Here is a 15,351-nt window from a genome sequence, read left to right as displayed (position 1 = left end):
TGGTAATGACCCGCTATTGTCGTATGTCGATCGATTAACCTTAACTGGAGCTCTCTCAGTGGGGCAAGGTTTTGTCAGCGGAATGGGGATAGGTTTCTGACGAGCCGACGACAAGAAGTCTTTTGAGAACCTGAGCTGAAGGACAGTGGATGCACCCGATCTCCGGAAGACCGCTGATGTTCGTCAGTGTTGGTTTATTACAAAAGCTCTAAGTTATTGAGTATTGACACTTGTAATGAATGAGAAGTTACAAGACTATCGGTTGCCGTCTTCGAAGAAACTCTTCAACGTCGTCCTCGATGACGATGAGCGGAGTCTGCAGCATAATCGACAGCGAGAAGTTTCGAAGAAGAAAATTCAGGAACTCATTGCCGCAACTACATATACTCTTCACTGCTCACTGTTTTATGACGAACATTCTCAGAGAGGACCTGCTTCCCCCACTTTATCATTTCGTATGTTTCGAGCCAGTTGACGATAGGTCGAACGGAGCTCTCTGATGGCAAAGACTATCCGAGCCTGGATATTCGAGACATGATTATTGGACTTCTCTGTCTTTGCTTCTACGATTAGAAAGCGACAGACAAAAGGCTCTTGTTCAGTCCCAAAAAGACAGTTTTCGATGCCGATTGTGGTAACTTGCATAGCCTCCCGTTGACTTACATCCATATATATAGCCAGAGCCTTTTCATTTGTCGCATGGTAGCTAGCTCACCACTTTATCCCCCCTCACAGAACTCACGGCGCAAATTTACTCAACAACAATAACAACAGCTTCTGCTACACGGCCATTGTTTAGTTTATCTAAACTTAAGAAAATATGATTCGATCCTCCTTCGCTAATATTTGATAGCAGCTGTGTCTTGCAGAGTTGTGTCTCACTAACGGACGCCCCTTGTTGTGGTAGTGGGTGACCCGGGCAGCCTATTTATTGGCCAGAAGTCTTTACTGTACTGCATCGCTACCTTGTATCACCAATACCTGCACAAGCGCCTGATCCAAGTAGGCTTTCATCCGCTGAGGCTCTGCTGGAAGCCTTTTGAGTTTCAAGCCCCCCGCTCCGCCCAAGGCATTTAAACCGCGGCCTCGACACTTCAAGTCTGCCTTGCGAGTTCAAGTCAACCTTAGACGCCATACGATGCACGAGGTCCAATATCCTGACTACAAACTGTTTCCGGCCGCTTTTGAAGCCTGGTTGCGCGCAAAGTTTGGCGATCCTACCATTGCAGTTGAGGTATGGCATTTTCGGAAACACGACGGGGGCTGGCAGAAAGCTAATTTACAAACCATAGTGCAAAAACGGGCATTTTGTGTTCAATTTACCAGACGGACAATATTTGACTGATGTTTGTTGCACAAGGCTGAGTGAACAGGCTTAGAGCTAACTGTCACAGGACGACGATGCAGAGATATTCGAACTGAGGGGGAAGAGACACTGGCCCTGGTAGGGTGTTTAGGTGCTTAGGTGTGCAAGTTAGGCTGTGTATATGTGGATGACATTTCTGTGTTTTTAAATGAGCACTTTCATTATGTAGAGCCTGCTCTTCTGATGAGGAAAACGGTCTTAGAGGTCCGTCACCAATATTATTTGTTTACATAAAGAATCTCAACTTGTATAAATATGCTGCTGCACTCTAGATAAAAGAAATACCCAAACTCAACAACATTCAACAATTTCTTCATTGATTCCATTCGTCTTACAGCCATGGACACCTACGACTTACTGATGCAGTGCTGTAATGTGTCGCCTGAATACCCCTGCAACCTTCTGAAGCCATGCCAGCCAAGACGTACCCTTGAAAACCATCGCAAGCTACTCATCAAGTCTAAAAGAAGGCTCTTTAACTGTAATAAAGAAGAAATTGCCATTCTTGAGCCTAGTGAGAAATACTATACCAGTAAGCCTTGTTATTAAGTTGGAGTAACATTTCTTAACTTTTGGCAGAATCTGATGAGAAAACATTCACAAACTCCGAGGGTCTTCGACAGCATCTTCTTCAAAATCGACAAGATCCTCACTGTTGCATGATGTGATTACAGACCTCAAGAAATCATTTCAAGATATTGTACTAAGAATTTACAGATTTATTAATTCCAGTGACTCCCGTGCACCATTAAATTGCTCCTATGAAAGCTTTGTTTACTTGTTGTCATTCTATCAAATCCCGTCAAGCTTTCTGGACTTTATCTCTTCCTTCGGCCTTACCAGGGAGCCAACGGATTATCAAATGACAGGCTTCAATGGATTTGATACAATTGAAACGCCCGAAGACAATCGCGTCAAGATCCCCAGACTTGGGCGATCAGGCCAAGGGCACGGGACTCAATATCTGCTGCGCTCTGTGGAACAATCCACTGGCCCCGAGGGAGAAATCACATGGAACATCCGTCAGATGGCAGTCCATCACCAATATGACTTTGACACTGGCAAGGCTTTGTGGCTAACGGTCAAGACAAATAGTGTCATGCAGGAAATGATAAAGGAGGCAATTACGGATGATCCCAGTCTCAGCCAGACTCCGGCTGAGGGGTTGCCCAAGTCATTTTCGGCAACATTGCTGACCCATCGCATTCACCTGCAGTGGTGTGACGAGTCTTGGCGAAATTGTATCAATGACTTTGAAAAACGCATCAGAGGCGTTCTCAATAAGGCAGAAACAGCAAGAGTCCATCAGCAGCCCAGCCGCAACTTGACTATCAAGCGAGCCTTGACCAACAAATCCAACATCAATGAAAAGGACGCATCAGAAACATCCACCACTTTACAAAGGACTCGGATCCAACTTATCAAGAGTGTTTTGAAGCCTCTTACGTCATATCTGTGTTTAACATCAGCAAAAGGAGACACTTCCACAGCTGTCCCGCCCGTCCCATATAGGAAGGAGGTGGTTGACGAGGACCTCTCAAGCCAACTTGAAGCCCTGAAGGTCCTTGATACGTTTTCAATTAATGAAGTTCAAAGGCTTCATTATCTTGGGGAACAGCTTGAGAGGTTCCGCCTAGTGCTGCAATTGGATCGACAGACACTGCGCGATATCGCCGAGCACTACCAAGATTTGGCAAGTAGACATGCCTTACCCAACCAGATTAAGACATCCTGCAAGGCCGATTTGGCTTCTTTTTCTCGACAGGTGGAACGTATCAGAAAGAACCTGGAGATTCGAGTAACCCAAGTTGAGTCCCTCATAGCGTGGCTACATGAAGGCAAAGTACTGGCAAGTGTTTGTTAAGCCCCGTTGAGTCCCAGTTACTGACTGCTAGTCATTTACTGCAGTTTGATGGCATTCTCCAATACCGCAGTACGCAGGTCAGCCACATATTCGGCGAGAGCTCACATATCCAATCAGAGAAGATGGAAAAGATCGCATACAAGATAGAAAAGGAGACGATCTCGATGCACGTTATCACGTGTGTCACACTTGCATTTCTGCCTGGCACATTTGTCGCTGTAAGTACCCATATCATGACTCTGCTAAAATCAGGCTGTGCTGACGCATGTCTCGTATCAAGGCTTTCTTTCAAAGTGGTCTCGTCGAGATAAACCAGGCTGCGAGTGGCGTTCGAGGTGCTGTCACCTTCCATTCTGGGGCTTTCAAACTCTTTGCATCGATATGCTTCCCTCTTATGTTCATCACATTTGTACTTTGGATTCTGCTATTTAATCACCTGGCTCGTAGGGCTCGCAGCCGTGAACAAAAGAGCAAGGTGTGATTTTGTGTACAGGGCTACAGTTATAGACAGTTTTGCTTGGTTATCTGCTGTTCAACTTTGCTTGGAAATGCTGTGTTGTCCAGCTGATGAGGCTGCCGGACAAAGTGATTCTTTCTGCCTTGAAATCAACCTTCACCAGGCTGTGGTGATTGTGAATACCATGATTGGATTTCCATCATCAGGTACAAAGCTTTGCGGACTTGTAAAGCCGACGTTGGTCTGCCTTGACCTTGGTAGTGCGAGGGTTATGAGATATTGTAGTCGGTAGTCGGAGTCATTGTGCTTGCTCAGCCACTTGCCAGCTTAGCAACAGGCCTACAAATTCGAACCGCGAGGCAGATAGGAAGAGGCGAAGCACTCAGATAAACCTGGCGAACTGCCGGCCGTGCTATGACTGTCCGCCCATACCATCAGCTTTGTGCTTATAGTTTGTCGGCCGCTCCACCACCATCTCACCGGGCGTTTCCTGATACGTTGACTTTGATTTCCTTTATATATACTCCTGGTACAGACCATCCACTGGTGGCCCTGGCGCGCCTTTTTCGCCATCAGTTCCCCACGTAAACAGACTTCTGACCGCCGTTATCGCACGCATACAATCAAAATGACCTTGCACCTTTTGGAGCGTTTTCGAGACTATGTGAAGGAAAATGTCGAAGATGGTATCAATGGAGAGGATCAAAGTGTCCCGTACATTGCACCATCGAAACTGAAGACCTATTGGTCCGAAAAACGCGTGGACGCCATTCTCAACACTTGCCAACCTCCGATACCGCAGAACTCGGACATGGTTACCAGGAACTATCTCAAAATATTCTCTATTCTGGTTTCAATAGACCAAGCTCGCGAAATCTCCTATTTCTCGGATGTCAGAGGCCTCAACGACATCCATTTACCTTTTGATAGGGAGATATTTCCTCAAAATTGTTCATGGGCCGAAGAATTCTTGAGAAGCCAGTGGATGTTCAATCCGTTGGTATTCACTCAAGATAGCATATACAAGCGCACAATATCACCCAGGATGATTTTACCAGTGACATACAAGGACGAGCTCTCCAAGGGGCGAGGTGGCCGCCATACAGCCAAGCTATGGAAGGTACAAGTTCACACTTCGTGCAATTCTATCACGGCACAGGTAATCCTTTTTTTTAACCATGGAAAGTATACACGACGCTAATTCTTAGAAGAATGAACCGGTTGTTTTTAAGATCTTTGAGGGGACCGATGCAGATCACCTCTATACAGCCGAGACCAATGTTTACTCAAAGCTTCACTCTAAAGGTGCCAAGTACATCACCAAACACTTTGCGTGCTTTTCATTCAAGGGAAAGCAAAAGTCAATCATTGTTCTACAGTACGCGGCTGGAGGCTCATTGTTAGACTTTCTCCGGGTTACTGCACAGCCCGTGAGCCCAGATGATTTTTATCTACTCTGGAGTCGTTTGTTGAAGCTCCTCGACGCGCTTGAGATTCTTCATAATCTGTATCGTCCTGATGGACCATCTTATTGGTGTCTTGCTAGGTAGGCTTGAACTATCAACATACGAGTTTGTTACTAAAAGTCCATAGTGTCCACCAAGACATCCAACCCGCCAATATTCTCGTTTTCCCCCAAAACGACAAGGCCTCACGGTTTGACGTCAAGTTCAAACTTACGGATTTCGGCCTTGCTGAGATGGGGAGGGTATCAAACTCGAGGGGTACGATGGTTACAGAAAACAGAGGGAACAGGATGTATAGTGAGTTTTCCTTTTGCATAACGTCCGAGGAGTACATGCTAAAGAGACGTCAACAGTTGCCCCCGAGAGCTATGCCAACTTTTCTGTGCAGGAGTTTGTCAAAACGGACGTCCCACCTACCGCAGACATTTGGGCACTCGGAGCTGTCTTCAGCGATGTCTTGATTTGGTCAATTCACGGAGAGTCCGGCCGTGAGCAATACCGACGGAGAAGAAAAGAAGAGATCTCGAAACAACTACACTTGAAGGCTTCCGACTATGATGCTTGCTTTCACGATGGTGAAGATAGACTCTCTGCCGTCGAGGAGTTTCACAACTTAGTTCTCCAGGACAAAAGAGTTCGTGACAAAATTTCGCCATGCATCAGCAATCTCATTCTTAATTACATGCTTACGGAAGCTGGTGGGAGACTAAATGCCATGCAGATCAGGACGAGAGCCAAGAAAGAGATGGAGAAACTGGAGTGCAACCCAGCGTCGCCCTCAGAGCCTCAACAAACGAACCGGAACTCACAGCAGAGGGCTCCCAATCCTTGGATTTCAGGTAGAAGACCTGCAACGACCCCTGCCCCTACCCCAATAGTACTGCCTTCCTTGGTTACGCCTGCGCCATCTCAAGATCTGCAACAAGTACCCCCGGGAATGATATCAGACAGGAACTCTTTCCAGCAATCTCCTGTGGGCAATGAATCACCAGCCAGGGCCATCAGCCCAGCAAGGTCCCAATCGCCCGATGCAAAGGTGACAGTTGAAATGGTGTACCCAAAGTTGAAAACGAAAGACAGAACAGGCTCTATTATTGGTTCATTCAACCCAAGAGCTGTCAAACCACCCGATGTCATGGATTTCCCAGGGATGATGGAAGCACGAAGCAAGATCGACGAGACTCAAGGAAGAGATCAGGTATGAATGCCGTTTCTCTCACCATCAAGAACATGACTAACTTGTATAGATCATGGTTATCGATAACTTCAGTTCTATGAAGGAGCATAAGCAAAATGTTGTGAGAACTGCAAGAGTTGTTAGCTACGTCGCCAAAGTAGCCGACAACGACGGCATGGAACTATACGCTGCTTCAGAGGCGGCCAGAACCCCCCTGAAATGCAAGAAAAGTTCACAAATCGAAACTGCGATTGCGAATATGAAAACAGTCAGTGGAACATGCGATATGCAACGATGTCTGAACTTGATACTCGAGCGAGTTCTTGTCGGGAACAAAGTCAAGCCGACAAGCATATACGTGTACACTGATGGGATCTGGGAACCTGGTGCAGATCAAGTCAAGTTCACAATTCAACGGGCAATCGATTATTTGATCAGGTGTCGTCAGCCATCTTCAACACTCATGTTCCAGTTTATTCAATTTGGTGACAACCCACAGGGGCGGTCTCGACTACAGTTCCTGGATGACAAGTGCACAAGAAAACACGGGGATGAGGAATAGTGAGTTGTCCTTTATTCCAGATAAGAATCAGTACTAATTGTCCAGCGACATCGTCGATACCAAGCATTTTAACGACCACGTACCCGACATTGTCATTGGCAGCATTTCCAAATGGCATGATCGAAAGCATTTCAGAGAGGTCCAAGCCTAGACGTATGATCTAGTCTAATAGATTAGTCTTGGTATTAGCGTTGTATATTCTTTCGTTTTGATCTTGAGTTTCGTTAGGCGTTTGTAGACCGACTTTAATTCTAGCGGATGCTACTCACATATTTGGGTCTTTCCATCGCAAATAACTCCGCCTTAACCATGTGTGTAGTGTTGCTATGTTGAAATGTAGTATCAACAGGCAGTAAGGCAGAAGTGGCCACAATACCACGACAACTTACATGGCGATACAACATGGAAAGTACTTCTTGGTTGATATTCATAGCAGAAGTAGTTAGGGGCACAAAAGGCCGTAAAAGCTCACGGACTAATGGAGTTAGTTCCGAATTATCCCTTGAAAAGTCGCTGATTAAAAGGTAGTGAGATTGAGACAGCCATCCCCTTTTCATGCCAGTGACCTCTCTCACACCAATATTCTAAGTCCGTCTCTCACCGATGTGTCTAGACAAATGCTACAAATGATTAAGTGAGTCGAGAACTACAATGAAGCGCGGTGTAAATATAACTTCTCATTGTCAAGCGGTCAGAACAAACTGCAGTTTCTGTTAGATATGCGAGGGATTTACGCTACATGTAATGTTTCATTTTATATTGTCTTATAACTTGCGTCTTTCAACAAATAAGACACACATGGAATGTTATAGCATCTCAACCTCCTCCTTTATTATATTAATCTAAGATGTTTCACTAATCATACATCTTATATTATTTGTTCATAGTCATGAAGTCGAAAACACGAAAATGCTGGCAACGTTGTTATCTGTTACGAACTTTGTGTTTTGACATAACAGGAGATCATGAAGCCTCAAAGCACTACAAATGCTCTTTTATGGTGTATAAGCACAGCTTCGGCGGCGCATTATGCTTCGGTCAATGTAGACACTTGGTGTATTACATACCTATCTACCTATCTCGCACCAGTTTCTATCAAGTCTGCCTCATCCCCACCACCGTTCCCTACTTGTAATGGAACCTGTTCTCAAACGACTGATGGTATGATACCTTCCCTTCTAATGCATCCGCGTCAGACTTGTACTGACCGTGTAATAAGGATAGGCGATGAAAGCTACCTCTTCCGGGAATCGATCCGAACATCCACAATCTTGGATACAACGGGGACTGAGAGGCTCTTGATCAGCTCGACAACCGGATCTCTGACCGACACAATCTTTGCTTCCTTAATGTCAACAACGTAGACCGAAAAGCTATCGTTTGGCTCGATAACCGCACCTTTGTCTAATACAATCGCTATTTTTTTAGTATCAACAACACAGATCAGCTCTACCGCTTCTCCCACCTCGACTGGTACTGTTGTACCTCCTGGACGATCTATCATCCTCCAAATTGAGAAATTGAGAAACCGGAAGCGCGATACTGATGAAAACATACGCGGTGGTTTCGTTCGCCCAGATAACCCTGACGTCTGCACGTTTGCTACGATCTTCACTGTAGCTGAAGACCAGCTTTATGATAACGGCGTGCCTCGTTTCTACTCTGTTGAGGGTTATAAGGTGCTGCTGGGTGAAGACCCACCTATGCGAGGTTCTATCACAAGAACTGTGTACCAGCCTCCTTTGTTTTTTAAAATGGCGAGTTACGCATATCCTCCTCAGACTGTGGAATCTAATCGGAATGCAGCTTCACAATGTCAAAATGGCCAAATTATAGGTGCCAACACTTTGACTAACTCTAAAGCAGTCACAGAGACAAGTACTGCGGAAAGGACCAGGTCTGAAAGTAACAACAGCAAGATTTCTCGGTAGAAGAAACCACCGTGGGCTTGTCTTCTGAAAACTCTATCGCTGGAGTATCCACAACTATGTCGTCTGAAGTTGTTGATTCATCTGCATCAACTTCTTTCTAAAACTACCACACTATGTCTACTGAATCGAGCATCGGGATATTGTCATTACAGGAGCGGAAGTTTTGAGTTCGGTCGCAAGTATGCCAAATGGGTTAACCTCTACAGTGTCAGCTACCTCAGCTGCCTCGACTGTCTCAACCTCACAGTTCAGATTTGCCTCAATCTCACTGCAGCCCCCCTCCGGGACAACTGAATCAGCTAGCTCTAATGTTTCCTTTACCAGTATAGAGACAAAAAAAGGCACATCGATGACGACGTCAGAGCTTTCATCGGAAATCAGTGTATCTACTAGAACCACAACAGACTCTGAAACTACCACTGATACAACATCAGGATCTTTGTCCAAGGCGACTGAAGCTAGTACGAGTATCCTCTCTGCATTTGCAGAGACAACTGAAGATACATCAATGATGATATCGGAGCTTTCATCCGGAATTGATACATCAACTTCAGATGTTACAGCCACATCCATCCCAGAGCTCAGCACCACCACATTTCAATTCATCACAAGCATGGAAAGCTCAACAATAACTGACGAAGAGACGACAGATGTCACAACAACTTCAAGCTCTCCTCCAGATCCTAGCAGTTGTGCTAACACCGACAATCCATACATCGCCAGTGGTGTCTCTTTTGACATCTCATGCAACAGTGGTATTTTAGGTGGTGCGTCGATTATCACTGCCCAGCCAAACAGTTTCCAAGAATGCGTACAGCTCTGTGCGTGAATATCCATTTGTGTTGCTGCACAATACACAGAATTCAATAGCCTCTGTCAGTTTTTCTCATCCTATGCCACAAGGAACCGACGAATAACGTGATATTGCAATTCGAAATGATGATTCTACTACTACTACTACTACTACCGCTACTGCATAAGCGACCACCACTACATAACTACTTAGGAGTTGGTGTTTCCTTATTGATATCAGTTAAAAGTCTAACTGTACGATGAAACATGAGCCAGAAACTAATTTAATTGATAAACATATCTGATGCTTCGGTTATTGACAGCCCCACAAGGCGTATTTCAGTCAAGATGGTACGATATCAGTTTAGAGGAAATATCGGTTGCCGATCAGTATCTAGCGAGGCTCTTAGTGTGACATAAGCATCTAATTTAATTTCTACACCGCTAAACGAAAACAACGCGCCCCCAACCAATCCCATTTCTTTCTCCTCCATGCAAAAACTCGTGCTCGCACTATCCCGACCAATGCTTGGCGACTCCTGCATGAGCCTGGATCCAGATCCATTGAAGAAAATGGCTGCGACGATTAAAGATCCACAACGTATCGTTGAGATACGGGAAAGCGATATACCCGTTCCCTGGTGCGATGACTTTGGCAAGATGATAAGCGGGATGAAGTCAGTTTTAACCCCACCGAATATCCATCACGCGATGCCTAACACGCGTATAGCCTGAATATCAGCAATTCTCCAGAACTTAATGATTACAAGCTCGGGGTCATGAGAAAACTACGGGCCTTCAATGATGATAACATTCCTGACGATGCTACTCTTGCTTCCATCAAGATGAAACGGATGGCACTCGCCAAACAAATGATTGGCAAAATGGGTAAATGTGTCGCTATTGAACCACCATTCTTTGTCATATGGGGCTGCAACACTTTTATCGGCAATGGAGTTTACATAAACCGAGAGTAAGTCTTTAATCTCTATCCTGTACCAGCGCTAATCTAATACATAGAACCTCAATTTACGACAACGCTCTCGTCAGCATCGGAGACAATGTCCTCATCGGACCAGGAGTATGCATATGCACCACAACACATGCGACAGATGTCAAAGGACGCCAAGAGGCACAAGGCACGTCATATTCCTTACCTATACGTATTGAAGCAGATTGTTGGATAGGCGCTCGAGTGACTATCCTTCCAGGAGTGACAATTGGGAGAGGCTCGACCGTGGCTGCGGGCGCAGTCGTCCACAAAGATGTTGAGCCAGAGACCTTGGTGGGAGGTGTGCCAGCTCGGTTCATTCGGAGTTTGAAGGATGTCCCAAAGGATCCAGACGTTGGATCGATCGATGATGAATTGTAGGCAGAAGGCCTCAATGTGTATGAGTACGGCGGTAATGGCAAGCGGGAGGGGATGAAACGGATGCGGTCCGATAAGACATTAATAAGGAGACTCGAGATTGAAAGGGCATAATTCGCCATTCATGTAACTAAACCAGACGCCCGAAGATTGCATTTATGGTACATTCAACACATCTAAGCACCCAACACTGCACCAGCAACCTCCCCAACCACCTCCTCGATAACCTTGGCCAACTCCTTCGAGGCCACAGCAGACAACAGCACCATGGCAGTGAAGAATTCGTCCCCAGGTACATAGATACTAAGTTGCTTCTCCCCAAAGTTCATCAGCCCTGCATTTCCGTACTTTGCAATTTTATTCCCTTGTCGATCATACAACTCAAAGCCCGTTCCAGTGTACTGATTGACTTTCCACTTGAACTTGCCCATGTGCGTATCAAACGACCAACTCCCCGTCATGGAGTTGTTCTTGATAACCATGGGCTGATTATACACTGATAGGTCTACTGTTGATGTGCTTATGTGCATCGATGCTACTGCGACGGTGTTCTTGGGGGATGGAAATCCACGGTGTAAGACAAAATTGGGATTACTCGAGCGCTTAGAGATCGTGTACAGTGGGGGTGCATCTTTTGGCGAACTGGCAGGCATGATAACGAGGAGATTGTCATCGTTTGGGTGTGGTCGGACAATAAGTGATTGGGAGCCATCATTGGAAGAGACACCTTGGGGGCTGGATGATGACCCGTATAAGACTTTGTTCAAAAGTTCTCTCATGATGGAGTTCGAATGAGGAAGGAATTGCGATGGTGGATGATTGGTTATTTTGTTTGATAGCTCTTTTCAAAGACATGATTCAAAGGCCAAGACGGGTTCAGATGACATTTATACTCGACTCAAGGGTATGATGCAAATGTATCCTTTTAGTGTTTACTCAGCTGTATTCCGAAAATGGTGGAAAGCAGCGACTGAGGCTGTGCGTGTGGTGGGGTATGGGATCTTCAAAATCAAAGCTTAACTAAAGCTTGATGCTTATGCTCGCGACTGGGGGTGTGGTTAGCGTCATCTATTATACTGTCCATCGTGTGAGTACTACTCGTAGCCCTCTTTATCTTCCGGGTTGACTGTGCGTCATCATTCTGTCGAGACTAGCTGTCCAAGGCCAGTACTGGCCGTGAGATTCTCTATGTTTGTATCTTGATGGAAAGTGCCTCTGCATTCACATCTAACTAAATACTATCTAGCTCAAACCTGGATATTGAGATATGGGAATATTCCTGAAAAGAATCAAGTTGGCCTAATGGATGTAAATACAAACAACTACTAAGAACAACGAGACGTCATTGCCCTTGTCCTCGAGAGGACCTTGACATACGAAGCTTGCCCAACTTCCTGCGCATAACCTCTAGCAACGAACTAAAGCCTTCTCTCCCTCCTTTAATCCCATCCATTGTCATAAACCCGACTGATTCGGCACGAGAGTCTTGTTGTTGTAATTTCGCCTGGACATAGGTAAGACCCTTCATAGCATTCAAGACATAGGGATGACTATCTCCAAGGACATTTCCAAATAAGTCCACAGCGACTTGATAGAGTGGCTCAGCGTCGTCATATCGGCCCTCTAAGCAGTAATGCCACGCAAGTGTCACTATGAAGAAAACTGTTTCTGGATGCTTCTCTCCCCTTACCTCTTTTCCAAGACTTATTGCTTTAATCAATATCTCTTCGCCCTCTTTGTGCTGGCCCCGGAGGTAGTATGTGTCTCCAAGCAATGCCATTGTTTTGATATTATCTTGATGTTTCTCCCCCAGCACCTCTTGTCCAATTTCGAGCGCTTTGGCCACAGCTTTTTGCGCCTCATCCAGTCGATTCTGCTTGATGTATGTCTGTCCAAGATTTCCCATAGCTCGAATTGTGGTATGATGCTTTTCTCCGAGCACACTGCAACAAATCTTCAATGCTTTGTCCTGTAGGACCTCTGCCTCATCGTAGTTTTCTTGCGCAGAATATTCCCATCCAAGTTGTAGCATAGACTCGATTGTATCTGGGTGTTCATCTCCGAGCACTTCTCTTCGGAGTTCTAGTGCCTCTTCTTTCATACCTCGGGCCTTATCAAAGTGGCCCTTATTACTGTAATCAATCGCAAGGTTCGACATTGCCCTGATTGTACCCGGGTGCTTCTCTCCAAGCACCCCGCGTTTGAGAATGAGTACTCGATCATTCACTGGCCCAGTCTCTCTCCATCGACCTCGATGATGGAGAAAGCTGGCAACACGCTCGAGTAGATAGGAAGTCTGAGCCTCTGTACCGCTCATCTCTGCCCACTCCCCTATCCGCACAGCATGCGTCACATATTTCTCGCATTGCGCCCGCGAAGCAGGTTCTCTTGCAGTGGGATATAGATCATTCACTACTTTCAGTGCTTTGCCACTATAGAATGCCTCAGTCTCCCGTGATCTATCATAAGGGCTGTCTGGCATCTCGATTGAACCTCTGATTTTCAAGTTATATCTTAAAGCCTCTTGAACGAGCTTATGCATTTCGTAGCATCGCTCGCCATCATCAGTTCGGCGTAGGTTGAGAAAAGAAAACTCTTCTAGCCGCGCTACGGATTGAAGAATTTCGAGTTCTGAAGTTTGTATGACTGAGTCGCCATCGAGCGCAAAGGAAGAAGCCGCGGCCCCAAGTAGCTCTTGCGGTATGTCTTGATTGTCCACATATGCAATAACGTGCAGTATATGGTACGATATTATGCTCTCGGTTCGGATTTGCTCTGTTGATATCTTCCATGTCTCGAGCACACTATTTGACACTTCTAGACGGCGATGCCGGTCAACATCACTCACTCCAAGCACATCCCATCAAGACTTTCCTTGTTTAAGGTAACCCAGATACTCTCTCGCTGTTATTAACAAACGCTTCATATACCCACCAACTTGAGAGATTGCCAACGGTAGGTACTGCAGTTCTTTTAAGAGGATATCTACCTCTGGATTACTTGTCGTTTCGGGTGCTATGGATGGGATATCTAGTATCCCCACAAGTAATTTCCTGGCTTCATTCATATCCATGGATCGCACCTCTATACCGCGACATGCTCCGACGAGAGTACCTGCAACATGGCCATCTCGGCTCGTCCACAACACTGTCCCTTGCGGAGCACATGGGATGTACCCACGTAAGTTCTGGTCCTGTTGGTCAATCTCCTCTGCTGCCTGTACTTGTGGTTCGACTCCAAACAGGCTCAGGTTATCCGCGTTGTCGATAATCATCACCCAGTTAGGCTTTGCTTCAATTGCAGTTCATACTGCATCAAGCAATATTATCCCGTTGAGTTTATTATCAATCCCAAGCTTCTTCCCGATAGTTTTATAGTCAGCCGAAAAGGTAGCTTCGTTTTCGGCGTGGACCCAGAAAACGCAACATTCTCGGTCGGTATCGCATCGCCGATAGGCATAGTTCAGGGCAATCTGTGTCTTGCCGGAACCTCCCAAACCCCAGAGTGCAGCGCTGCAAGATTCCGGTGTTGACGATAGAAGGTCATCTAGTCTCTTCACAAGATCCTGGCGATGGACCAGATCCTCGTTGCGGGGATAAGGAATGACGCGGACAACCCCGGTGTGGGGTATAGGGTGAGGCGAACTGTAGTAAACGTTATTGTGGACATCTCCCTGGTGGATTCTGGTGCCGCCATCGAATGCGTTGTTGCTGATGTCACGCCGTGTGCTTCCTGGATGACTTGACATGGTGATATCGGTCCATCAAGGCCTTGTCAACTGCTTGCACCAGGAGTAAGCAGAAGCGATTAGGACACGTTCAATGATGATGGGTTTACAGTCAGGCTGTAGAGCCCATGCCTAATTATCAAGGCATCAATTACAGTTGGCTCTAGTAAGAGCGGGCAGAGGCTGAGACAGGGCATGGCCTTGGTGGCAATGTGCTGCCACAGGGCTGAGCATCTAGGTACATGAGACAGAAGCGCCGATCTCGGGATAATCGACTACAATATGCCTTGGATCGACAGGTTCCTTTTCAATGATTTGCTACCAATGTTTCATAAGCTCACAAGACATCGGAGGCAACGATCAAATCAGCTTTGGTAATAGACATAGAAACTGCCTGCAATCTCATTGACTTGCCTCGAAACTCAACACTATGCCCAACAGGGAAAAACGCTGCGCTCCATCTCATCCTTCAGTGGAGAATGTCCAATAAGGTTGTCCATATTCAGGCTCATACCCTTGTCTCCTCTTCTCCAAGGCTGAACCCCCCTGCATCCATACTTCTCCAAATCAGCCTTTTATCCCCATCACTTTATAGAAAGCGGGGGCCAACAAGTGAAAGACAAAGTGACAGAGACAAGAC

The 15,351-nt window shown here is 46.0% G+C and overlaps 7 protein-coding genes across 7 annotated transcripts; 4 read left to right on the top strand and 3 right to left on the bottom strand.

Annotated features, from left to right (window-relative positions):
• Positions 1-1,138: 1,138 nt before the first annotated feature.
• Positions 1,139-3,711, top strand: FSST1_005286 (uncharacterized protein; the record flags this gene model as incomplete). Its single annotated transcript, XM_083231545.1, has 7 exons — positions 1,139-1,234; positions 1,293-1,346; positions 1,733-1,898; positions 1,946-2,030; positions 2,084-3,221; positions 3,275-3,448; positions 3,511-3,711. 7 exons carry the CDS (start codon positions 1,139-1,141, stop codon positions 3,709-3,711), a joined length of 1,914 nt encoding a protein of 637 aa, XP_083088716.1.
• Positions 3,712-4,315: 604 nt separating this feature from the next.
• Positions 4,316-7,043, top strand: FSST1_005285 (uncharacterized protein; the record flags this gene model as incomplete). The annotated part of the gene is made up of 6 exons (XM_083231544.1): positions 4,316-4,846; positions 4,899-5,233; positions 5,281-5,450; positions 5,507-6,351; positions 6,401-6,891; positions 6,938-7,043. The coding sequence occupies 6 exons, from the start codon at positions 4,316-4,318 to the stop codon at positions 7,041-7,043; spliced, it is 2,478 nt and encodes an 825-aa protein (XP_083088715.1).
• Positions 7,044-7,857: 814 nt separating this feature from the next.
• On the top strand, positions 7,858-9,652 carry FSST1_005284 (uncharacterized protein; the record flags this gene model as incomplete). The annotated part of the gene is made up of 3 exons (XM_083231543.1): positions 7,858-8,053; positions 8,321-8,797; positions 9,030-9,652. The coding sequence occupies 3 exons, from the start codon at positions 7,858-7,860 to the stop codon at positions 9,650-9,652; spliced, it is 1,296 nt and encodes a 431-aa protein (XP_083088714.1).
• Positions 9,653-10,107: 455 nt separating this feature from the next.
• FSST1_005283 (trimeric LpxA-like protein) lies at positions 10,108-10,987 on the top strand (the record flags this gene model as incomplete). Its single annotated transcript, XM_083231542.1, has 3 exons — positions 10,108-10,292; positions 10,346-10,588; positions 10,636-10,987. 3 exons carry the CDS (start codon positions 10,108-10,110, stop codon positions 10,985-10,987), a joined length of 780 nt encoding a protein of 259 aa, XP_083088713.1.
• A 173-nt stretch (positions 10,988-11,160) lies between these two features.
• FSST1_005282 (uncharacterized protein) lies at positions 11,161-11,763 on the bottom strand (the record flags this gene model as incomplete). Its single annotated transcript, XM_083231541.1, has 1 exon — positions 11,161-11,763. The coding sequence occupies one exon, from the start codon at positions 11,761-11,763 to the stop codon at positions 11,161-11,163; it is 603 nt and encodes a 200-aa protein (XP_083088712.1).
• Positions 11,764-12,326: 563 nt separating this feature from the next.
• On the bottom strand, positions 12,327-13,466 carry FSST1_005281 (uncharacterized protein; the record flags this gene model as incomplete). The annotated part of the gene is made up of 1 exon (XM_083231540.1): positions 12,327-13,466. One exon carries the CDS (start codon positions 13,464-13,466, stop codon positions 12,327-12,329), a length of 1,140 nt encoding a protein of 379 aa, XP_083088711.1.
• Positions 13,467-14,288: 822 nt separating this feature from the next.
• FSST1_005280 (uncharacterized protein) lies at positions 14,289-14,732 on the bottom strand (the record flags this gene model as incomplete). The annotated part of the gene is made up of 1 exon (XM_083231538.1): positions 14,289-14,732. The coding sequence occupies one exon, from the start codon at positions 14,730-14,732 to the stop codon at positions 14,289-14,291; it is 444 nt and encodes a 147-aa protein (XP_083088710.1).
• Positions 14,733-15,351: the final 619 nt, after the last annotated feature.

This window comes from Fusarium sambucinum, chromosome I (genome assembly GCF_050947815.1).
Source record: "Fusarium sambucinum isolate potato_lamoka chromosome I, whole genome shotgun sequence".
Taxonomy (NCBI): Eukaryota; Fungi; Ascomycota; class Sordariomycetes; order Hypocreales; family Nectriaceae; genus Fusarium; species Fusarium sambucinum.
This window is presented reverse-complemented; position numbering and strand designations above follow the sequence as displayed.